The sequence below is a fragment of the Hibiscus syriacus genome, unplaced genomic scaffold, assembly GCF_006381635.1.
Source record: "Hibiscus syriacus cultivar Baekdansim isolate YM2019G1 unplaced genomic scaffold, ASM638163v2 tig00010374_pilon, whole genome shotgun sequence".
Taxonomy (NCBI): domain Eukaryota; kingdom Viridiplantae; phylum Streptophyta; class Magnoliopsida; order Malvales; family Malvaceae; genus Hibiscus; species Hibiscus syriacus.
In genome coordinates, this window is record NW_024062214.1 from 10,309 (window position 1) to 21,864 (window position 11,556).

Here is an 11,556-nt window from a genome sequence, read left to right on the forward strand (position 1 = left end):
CCGGACTTCGTTAGAAATAACCCTTTTTCATCGAATTAATTTCGTTGTGGGTATATTATTTGAACATTGTTATGTATAAATTTGTTGTGTATGTATGTTTTGGTTTGATTATATTGTGTGTATATTTTAATTCAGATGGGATGGGTTGTGCATAACAAAACAATCTATCTATCTCTTCCATGTGAGTACTTTATTAACACCATGTGACAAGTGTGACAACCCCATCAACTCACAACTCAGCTTTGAACTCAATCAATATTGTCTTTTACCCGCTTGATGGTTCATAACGCATGTTACTTGAACAGTATGAATCAATTATGCAATTTTCATGTTTAATTTAACACTACATTTCAAATTCATTTCATATGTAATTGGAGTTTGAATTTAAATTTCAATTTGAGTTTGAATTTCAATATAAATTTCGGCTCCACTATAAATATTAGCCTAAGCCTTTGTTCCATTCAAACAAGAACTTACTCAATAGAAGCATGGGAGGTAACATCAAATTCCATTTCTAAGGTAACAACTTACCTTTTTCAAAACTTATTAACTTAGACAATATGTATGTTATCATTGATTATTCCTAATTTCCATTGTTTTTTTAACACTTTTAAACGCGAGGGAAATCCCAACCATCGTAATTTTTGGTTAACAAGCAGGAAAGATTGGATATCCGAAGAATGCCTTTCGGATGCTATCCATTTCAGACAGTTCATTCAGATAGGTTAACCCTAAACCAAAATTGTCTTAGCCAAACATACTTGATGCAGAAGCATCTGCATATTTAAAATCTCAACGGTGATGTATTTGGTTCTCAAACAGTTAAAGCATCATAAACGTTTCGGACGTATGTTCTGGGTGGTATAATGGAAATGCAATAAATGACAACTAAAAATCCCTATAATTGAGGGCTACAACTTCTAATAATAACAAAAATAATTGAAGGGTACAATTGTATAAACTATCGATACTTTGCTAAATTAACAATGTAAATGGTAAAATTCTACCGGTGCAATGATAATAGGTGTATATGACAAGCGTCTGAACTTGTCATTTATGACTATTTTCATTATACCGGAGAACTTTTATCCGTTTACATTGTTAATTATACCGGGTATATGCTTTACGTGTGTATCTTCCATTATTTAACATTATTATTAAAATATCTAGCGTTTAATTCTCGAGAATATTTTGATGCATTTTGTTGCATTACCCGTGTAAAACCCAAATCATACGTCTAAAATGCTTCCGATGCTTTAAATGTTTGAGAACCAAATAGATCACCTTCGAGATTTTACATATGCAACTGCTTCTACATCAGTTATGTTTCTCTCAGACGGTTTCGGTTTACGGTTATCCTATCTTCGTGAGCTGGATGAAATGGATAGTATTCGGAAGGCATTCTTCGCCTTTCCAGTCTTCCTGGTTGTTACTCAAAATTATGATGGTTGGGATTTCCCTCGCATTTCATTTAGGTTGATTGCTCCGAATATATAACAACATTTGATCTCCGGATCGTTGTTGGTTGATTGGTCGGGCTTTTATATCCATATTTACTTCTCTATATATCGAGACATTTGAGGATTGTTGAAATATCAATACTAGTTATTAATGTATTTTATATCTGCGTGCAACCCATTTTGAAATTATTAAAGAATCGTTTTCAGTAATTTCCAGAATGAATGCCCAATCGAGGTGCACACATAAAGTGTCGATACATTTATTAAAAATATCGATTTCAAAAACACCGAATAAGTTAATTATAATGTAATAGGTAAATTTACAATGTAACCAGTATAAATATACCGGTTAATTCCAAAATAAGTCTACATAATGTATCGACACTTATGTAAATTGTGTCGATACTTTTTGTCTAGAATGAATGACCAAAAGGGATGCACTCATAAAGTGTCGATACATTTAAAATTGTATCGATCCCAGAAACATCGAATAAGTTAATTATAATGTAATAGGTAAATTTACGATGTAACCGGTAAAAATATACCGGTTAATTCGAAAATATGTCTACATAATGTATCGACACTTGTGGAACTTGTGTCGATACGTTTTGTACAAATGAATGCCTTGGGTGCACTCATAAAGTGTCGATACATTTAAAATTGTATCGATCCCAAAAATATCGAACAAGTTAATTATAATGTAATAGGTAAATTTACAATGTAACCGGTAGAAATATACCGTTTAATTTGAAAATAGGTCTACATAATATATCGACACTTTTTAAAGTTGTGTCGATACTTTTTTTAATTAAGCGTGTTTTTTGTTTCCTTAATTATTTATATGTAATGCTATATAAACCCTAAATCAACAAACCTCTTCCACTCGACGAATACCAACGTTCATAACAGTTACGACCAGTTCTTCATGTAAATTTATCGATATTATGGTATTCAAATTAGTTTTTGATTGATTTCCAGATTGGACACTTTTTTCCCCTTCATGTCTTCGATAGGTATGTTATCGGAACCCTAATTTTTTTAGAATGTTAGTCTTCGGAAAGAGGGGTAAGGTTTTAAAGTTTACGGTTTTTGAATGGTTATAGGTTGAAAGTTCAATCTTTGTTCGCGAAAATGATGACCTTCAAATGGAGCCCAGCATATCCTTCAAATGGAGCCCAGCATATCAATATTGAACAAATTTGAAAGCGACCAGTAAATATCAATGTAATCATGAAATTATTCTTGAAATGACAATTGGATTAAAGTATTTAATAACTTTTAATTGATTCAAATCTCTACAGTCTGACTGAATGCGAAAGGATAAAGGAAGCTCATAATCATGTTGACTGCGTAGCCAATAAAACCTAGGGGTCTAAATGGTAAGTTAGGAATTAGTAAGGTAAGATTTTTTTAGGGTTTAGGGTTTAGAGCCCTCCAACGTAAGGAGTGCATGTTTGAACATTACGTATAATAGTTGTATTCAGTTATTGATGAATTGTTCTTAATTTTATATAAGGATAGTTGTAATGATATACGTTAACATTTCGGGACCAATTAGTTAGATGAATGCAGTACCCTATATCCTCGAGGCAGAGCACAAGAAATCTAGCACTTAAAGATTTACCAAGAGCGGTAGCTTTTTCTTTGAATGAAGACCGAACCTAGAATCAACTTTGCAATTATGCCTATCATACTGAAGAGAACCTGCTGAATGATAGGATTTGTATAATACTGTAAGCATTTTAAACCCTAAACCTAACTACTCACATAGAAATTTATGCAACAGAGATTTCAATCATTTTATGGGAAATCCTGACATCTCTGTTGCATAAATTTCCATGTGAGTAGTTGGGTTTAGAGTTTAAAATGCTTGCGGTTGTGTGCAAATCCTATCATTCAGCAGGTTCTCTTCAGCATGATAGGCATAATTGCAAAGTTGATTCTAGGTTCGGTATTCATTCAAAGCAAAAGCTACCGCTCTTGGTAAATCTTTAAGTGCCAAATTTCTTGTGCTCTGCCTCGAGGATATAGGGTATTGCATGCATCTAACTAATTGGTCCCGAAACGTTAACGTATATCATTACAGCTATCATTATATAAAATTAAGAACAATTCCTCAACAACTGAATACAACTATTATATGTAATGTTCATTCATGCACTCCTTACGTTGGAGGGCTCTAAACCCTAAACCCTAAAAAAAGCTTACCTTACCAATTCCTAGCTTACCATTTGGACCCCCATGTTTTATTGGCTATGCAATCAACATGATTAACCTGGATAATCCCAATTACAGAACTGACTCCGGCCATGATTGTGGGAGACTCTAATTTAGAGATTGTTTGGCATTTATGTGATGATGCAGATGGAATATTAAATGGTCTCATAAGCCATAATCAAAATAGACTAAGAGGAAATTTTGTTAATGTAGGGGAAATTTTGTATACGGTTTATAATTTTGTATACGATTTATAATTTTGTATGTGAATGTAATAGGTTGTATGAGATGATAAAAGTTAGCAATAGGTTGTTGTACATGTTTCTTATACATAATAGGAGTCATGTTGATACTTACAATATATGGAGATCGTTGTCATCACATGTGGAACTGAATGATCATTCCATTCCATATTCGAAAAAATCAGTTGATGTAGGCTGTGTGCTTGTATTCAAATTGAGCTTGACTTGAAGACGTGTTAGTTTGTTATGTCCCTCACTGTTGCAGAACCCACATCGCCTAATTTTCTTCTTGACCTTGTTTTTCGGTACTTCTTTTCTCTTGCGTTGTTTTCGTTGAGGGTCGCGAACATTGTTTACTACACTGTTCTGGTTGACTGAATCATTCAAACCAAACGAGTTTTCAAATTCTTCCGTTAGTCTTTTCATCTCATCTTTTGCAGTTTTGAAAGACGCGTCTGTCTTTAATGTAATGTAGCATAACCTACTTGACGTTGCACGTAGAGCAGCGAACCTTGCCATTTGCGTCACTTCTGGAGGCACATTCAAGTCAACATAATTGGGTGCAGAAGCCTTTGCATCCTTAGTCCACCTACTTTGAATCAAAGTCCTGGGAAAATATGTGTAATCCAAGTGCTTCAAAATGTGAAGTTGATGGCAACACGGAAGTCCGGATCTGAATTTTTTGTAGGAGTAATTTAGGGTTTTTGTACGAGAATCAAAACTAATTTCAAATGTCCTATTTTTTTTCTTTGTACTTTGTCAAAATATAATGTCGACATTCATCTAATAAGGACTGAATCTCTTCCTGAATCTGGTACAATGTCTCTTGTTGAAGTTCATCTTGAAACGCACGAAAAGATTCGCGTGTATAAATCTCAGCAGCATGACTTTCAAGGTCGACTAGTTTTGTGAACTAGAAGGGCTTCGGCTGGGAACTTAAGTAATCCGATTTCAACTCATTCAAACGCATTCTTCTAATTTCATCTTCAATTGCACGAACAACATCTAAATATGTCTTCTTGTGTTTCAGTGCAATCGCTAGTGAAGCATTGATGGACTCGCACCTTTGTGTTGAGCGAATATTGGCAAAGAAATGACCGGTTAGATATGCTTGTGCCCATAAGTGCCGAGTATTTCCCTTCTCAATCACCCATGGATGCTTTCGACGTTTGAATTCTGAAACAACCGAACGCCATTGAATATCAAATTCCTCGGTTGTCCACCAGGAATCCATGCATTTTGAGAATGCTGCTGTAAATTTTGGGTCACCAATGTTAGCTTGTGCATTGCGAGAAAGATTCCAAGAGCATAATCTGTGCTTAGCATAAGGGATAACAGATTTGATAGCCCTATGCATTACTCTATCCCCATCGGTGACAACTGAAATAGACGATTTATTCATCATGGCTTCTAAAACATTATATAACACTCACTCGAAAGATTGGGATGTCTCGTCAACGATTATGGCAGTGGCAAACACAATTGTGTTATGGTGATGATTGTCACCAACAATAGGCATAATTGGTCGACCTTACAAATTATCTTTATACGTTGTGTCAAACGCAATTACATCAACGAAGCATGTGTAATCTGATCTCGATGTACAATCTGACCAAATAAGATTATGCAATGCCCATGATTCGTCTATCGAGTATGTCATAAAAAAACTCGGGATCATCATGTTTCTTATAATCAAAGTAAGAAATAAGCACATTCACATCCCCATCGACGATTTCCTTTACTTTACCTCTTTGAAGTGCATTGTAGAGGTCTTTATGTGTAAATTCATCATTATGATAGCCCCCTGTCTACTGTGTTAAATAGTTCATTACTTGTGACGTGCCAACACCAACCTCTTTCAATGTTGTTGCCTCATCGATATCAGCCTTACTTACAGCTCTATTAGAACGCATAAATGGTGTCATACCAGGTGTGCAAAATGCATGATTATGTTTCTATAAGACTTACTTATAACCCAGTGCTCGTTTGTATTTGTTGCTGTAACTACAACTCTAGCCTTGCATCATGTTCTTATGACTGGCGTATGAGCACGTTGACGATCAACAGTATTGACTTTTGATACTCAAAACCCTTATCTGGAACAACAAAATTCTTGTGTCTTCACATTCCCTTTCACGTCAAGCCGTGTTGTTCCCTTACGTGCACTAAACCCATGTTCCCGTGTGAATCCCTTGTAAAAGTACCAAGCCTGATCACGTGAAGAGAAGAGGTGACCAACCAATCTGTCAGATTCATCAACATTATGTACTTCATGTCATTCCTCGGTTGGCTTAACATTGTCTACATCAGTATGATCCATGGCAAAAATTTTGTTGTGCAAGTTCAGTGGTCCCGGAGTTGATGGAGATGTAAGTAAAGGTTCATTGAACAACATGTTTCAGTCGTCTTTCAATAGGATGTGGTATTGGTAGTGGTAGTTGAAGGGTAGGTACAATATTAAATTCACAGGACATATTTAGGTATGTACAATAACTACCTAAATATGTGTCGATACATTTATAAAAAATATCGATCCCAAAAACATCGAAACCCATAATTATAATGTAATAGGTAAATTTATAATGTAACCGGTATAAATTTACCGATTTTATGAGAAAATATGTCTACATAATGTATCGACACTTGTGTAACTTGTGTCGATACTTGTTCTCCAGAATGAATGTCCAAAAAGGTGCACGCATAAAGTGTTGATACATTTACAAAAAGTATCGATCCAAATAATATCGAAACCCATAATTATACTGTAATAGGTAAATTTACAATGTAACCGGTAGAAATTTACCGATTTTATGAAAAAATAGGTCTACATAATGTATCGACACTTGTTTAACTTGTGTCGATACTTTTTGTCCAGAATGAATGTCAAACGGGGTGCACACATAAATTGTCGATACATTTATTAAAAGTATCGATCCCAAAAACATCGAAACCGATAATTACAATGTAATAGGTAAATTTACAATGTACCCGATAAAAATATACCGGTTTTATGAGAAAATAGTTCTCCATAATGTATTGACACTTTTTAAGTTTGTGTCGATACTTTTTTCCATAATGAATGCCCAACGAGGTGCATGCATAAAGTGTCGATACATTTACAATTATATCGATCCAAAAAAATTGAAACCGATAATTATAATGTAATAGGTAAATTTGCAATGTTACCGGTATAAATAAACCGGTTTAGTTAGAAAATAAGTCAATATAAGCGCTACCTATTACATTATATAAGCGCTACCTAATATGTTATTGTACTTGATAATATTTCCGGTTAAATGCCTATTTTATTGTATAAGCGCTACCTATTATATTATATAAGCGCTACCTAATATGTTATTGTATTTAATAATATTTTGGTTAAATGATATAATATAACCGGTCTAAATTTTAACCGGTCACGTCATTTTTTAACCGTTTTTTAGGCGTCGTACCGGAGAAGCTCCCGGGTTCCTATTTTAAGAATCTTCCAAAGTCGAGCGCAATAAAGCTGATTGATTTTGGGAGTACAACATTTGAACACCAGGATCATAGCTACGTGGTGTCTACTCGACATTATCGTGCACCAGAAGTCATACTTGGTTATCTTCTTCGTAACTGAGATGTGTGTGTGTGTGTTTTTGCACATGTGTGAATTTTCTTGACATCTGTCATTTTTGCAGGTCTTGGATGGAACTATCCTTGTGACTTGTGGAGTGTGGGTTGCATACTGGTTGAACTCTGCTCTGTAAGTGAATCTTTGTAGATAAGTTTGTACTTATTGGTGTTATTGAACGCTGAGTCTTACAAAAACCTCTTCTGAGCCAGTTATTAGTTGATAAGATTAAAAATGATGCAAGAGATGAATCAAGTACATAAATCTCATTCAATATGAGTTAGCCTCTAGAAGATAAAACTTGTTTTAAGGTAGCTAGAATGTGGTTTGCTGTTTATTGTAAAATAAAAGACAACTTTAAATTTTCATTATTGATCTGTTGGAATCTAAAAGTTGTTTAATTTCATTCCTAAAGTGATTATGATAATAAATGTTATATATTATTTATGAACAGGGTGAGGTACTTTTCCAAACTCATGAGAACCTAGAGCATCTTGCCATGATGGAGAGGGTTTCAGGGCCATTACCCCAACATATGGTGGTCAGAGCTGAGTAAGAGTGACTGACTATGTTGCTTGTTCTTGTTGTGAGTTTGTTGCTGAGGAAGCTCTTACATAGTGCCTCATATTGTTGCAGCCGTTGTGCTGAGAAATATTTCCGGAGGGGCACACATTTGGATTGGCCTGAGGGTGCTACTTCAAGAGAAAGCTTGCCGGTATGTTATCATGAGTGTGCTCCACTTCTTTTAACTCACTGGCAATTATCTGAACTCACCTGATACCGACAGTGACTATATTTGCTGCTTTTGATGTTCGTCACACAGACTATTATCAAATGGCGGAATTTTTTTATTGCTTTTACTGACAAGGCTCTTTATCCTCCGAAACTTGGGGCACGACCCTAGCTTTTTTTATTCTCAACATCTGCTCCTAAACCACTCTTGGTTCTTTACCTTTTGGTTTTATTTGCTGCATAACTTGATAATGCAGCATGTGGATCATTCTGCCGGTGATTTGATTGATCTCTTGCAAGGGCTACTATGATACGATCCGGTCGAGAGACTTAAAACTAGAGAAGCGCTAAGACGTCCATTTTTTACTAGAGATCGTAGGAGGTTCGGCTACCCTTTGTAATTGGAGATTGGGATCTGTCAAATTTCGAGTATGATCAACCTTGCGTACCCAGGCATATGTTGAATGGCATTTTTGTGTCTTAAAATATATTTACCTGATCACATACATAGTATAATACCCATTCCCTTTCCTGAAGGTGCGTTTTGCATTTTTTTTTGTTTGTTTGGCTTTCTTGGTTTCATGAACGTGCATGTTGTTACCTGGTCGTCGTCTTTGAATTGAATCCCCCCGATAATTTCCGGTTTGCTGTCTGTTATTCAAGAAGAGCAATATTAAAGTTGGTGTAAGAATTTATAAACTGCTGTATACATTATATTTCATTTGTCCCAATAAATTTGTTACCAAGCGACCGAGCATGCAATAGATTGTTGGCGTGCTCAAGGATATCGAGCCACGAGCTTTTGAATGAGATACAATGAAAGTTGCTGTTTTTGTTTGTTTTTCTACCATGATGAGTTTGCTGCAGGAGGTACCATCATACAAGAAGTCGATACCCAGAAAACACCAATACTCGCCCAATAAGAACATTCACATCCAAATACTTGAACCTGTCATCGCTGTCGATCAAGTGAAATCATCATCAGCGTCGCTAGAATCTTGCCCTGACGAAGAAAATTCAGCGGTTAAGTCGGAGGAAGAAAAGTGTTCGTTTGGTAGAAACAACAAGGCTGCAAGGAGTGCTCGTTCCAAATACCTGTGAAGAAGTAAAGAAATCTAGCGTCCCTCTAATTGATCCTACTGTTGACTCCAAGTTGGTTTCTTCAGATGCTATGCATGTAAATGTTATCGGAGTTCCCTCGTCAATCTGAGCAGCGAACTTCAATGTCCGATGGTAGCCACGGTGGTTGTGGCCAACGACGAGACAGTTAAATCCAACACCTCATGGAAGCGAAGTTGGGCATAGATATCGGATCCTGCATTCAAGGGAGTATTTGGTGAGAAGAATACCTTAGTCTTTGATTTTCTAATCAAATGTCCTAAAAAAAACACCAAAAGTATTGAGGATGGATTCAATGTTGATAGCTTGGTCCATATCCGCTTTTGGCATAAAGCACAAGATCATCCGCAAAGAAGAAAAGAGATTAAAATTCCTTCACGTGAGAATTTAAAGGCTGCTCATGAACCATTGTTCACAATAGGGAGATACAGTGGTTAAGTCTTTCAATTGTCAGATTAAAAAGATATAGTGATAAGGGATCCCTTTGACGAATGCCCTTACTTGGAGTAAACGATTGGCTCAATTTTCCATTCCATTGCACCTGCATTGAAGTCAAAGTAACACAATTCATAATTAATTGGATAAAATCATAAGGAAATCCAATATCATGAAGCGTGTCTTCAATAAAGTCCCAATGTAGTCTATCAAAAGCCTTTTGTAGATCAACTTTAACAGTCATCCACCCAGATTGACCTTTCTTATTGTGCAAGGAGTGGACAAATTATTGGTTAATAATAATATTTTTTGTAATATTGTGGCCTTTCAAGAAGCTTGTTTGGTGCAGACTAATCAGAGATGGAATAATAGATTGTAGGTGTCTCACAATGACCTTAATTATCAATTTGTAAAGCATGAAACACAAGTTAATTGGCCGAAAATTCATAAAAGGTTCCGGATGTGGATGTGAAATTTTCAGAATAGGAGCTAGAATTGTGTGTGTAGACACCGTTTTTGTCCGGGTCTTTTCTATTTAATTTTAATCTTATTATTATTATGATTATTATTATTATTATTATTAATTTTATTATTATTATTATTTTGTTTATTAATTATTATTATTATTATTATTATTAATTACATATTATAACATTTTGCAGGCCAATCCCGAGGCCCAAACCAGAAGCCCACTGGAACCCAAATCACTGGCCCAATCCAACAGATAACTCTAACCCTAAAACAAATTAGGGTTTTAAACCCTAAACTAATCTCCAACCGCCGTCGCCATTTGGACTTCCAGCCGTCGCCGTGTGATTCTTCAGATTCCAGCCGAGCTTCATCCCGACAACTTCTGACGCCGTCGTCGTCCTTCCTGCACCAAACAGTGACAGAATCAAATCTAAGACAGAAAATTCCGAAAAATCTTATCCTAATATAGGGTATTATTTTCCTACCAGCTAAGCACTCAAATCAACAACAAAATCCATCAACATCTATCACTAATCGCAAAGAGAAACATAAAAAACAGAGGAGAGAACCAAAGGGGGCATTCGGGTTTGAGAGAAAAAAAAAGGAGAAAGAGTCAAAGAAAAAGAAAATATAAAGAAGAAGAGAGGATAGAAAGACTGAAGTTTACCTCTTGTCGAACTCTGTAAGCGTCGAGGGTCGTCGGAGTAAAAGAATCCGAAGGGTTCTTCGTAGATTCGCGGCGTTTGAGCCATTTCCTAGGGAAACTAACCTCGGATTCGGGATTAGGGAGACGGGGTGTTTCGAATGGTGTCATTCCCTCTCTTCTCCGACGCCGACGTACGGTGGCAACCGTCAGTCAGTGGCAGCCGACACGGCGAGCTCCACCGATTTCTGGGAAACCTTGAAGCTCCAGTGGGAGCTCTTAAAATCTCTCTCTCATTCTCACTCTCCTTTTGTGAGAAATGAAGCAAATGGCCGGTTTGGGGGCTAAAAGGGCCATTATACCTTGGGTGGAATGGCGTCGTTTCACAGAGGACATGGGGAGTATTTTCGTGCCTCGGGCTATCCACTATAAAGGTCCTTCCTATTTTGTAATATTTTATTTTAGCCATTAATACAATGTTAATTTATTTTTAATTTGAGCACTCATTTTGTATATATTTTAATTTGGTCCTATTATTATATATTGTGCTATAGTTGTTATTATCCGAATTTGGTCACCATGTTTTATATTGTTGCATTTAAGTCACCGATCTCGTGTTGTGTG

General features: G+C 36.0%; 1 protein-coding gene across 1 annotated transcript; it reads left to right on the forward strand.

Moving 5' to 3' along the window:
• Positions 1-1,260: 1,260 nt before the first annotated feature.
• On the forward strand, positions 1,261-9,365 carry LOC120203857 (dual specificity protein kinase lkh1-like). Its single transcript, XM_039204017.1, has 6 exons — positions 1,261-1,447; positions 7,363-7,518; positions 7,600-7,664; positions 7,987-8,084; positions 8,169-8,247; positions 9,132-9,365. Exons 1-6 carry the CDS (start codon positions 1,261-1,263, stop codon positions 9,363-9,365), a joined length of 819 nt encoding a protein of 272 aa, XP_039059948.1.
• Positions 9,366-11,556: the final 2,191 nt, after the last annotated feature.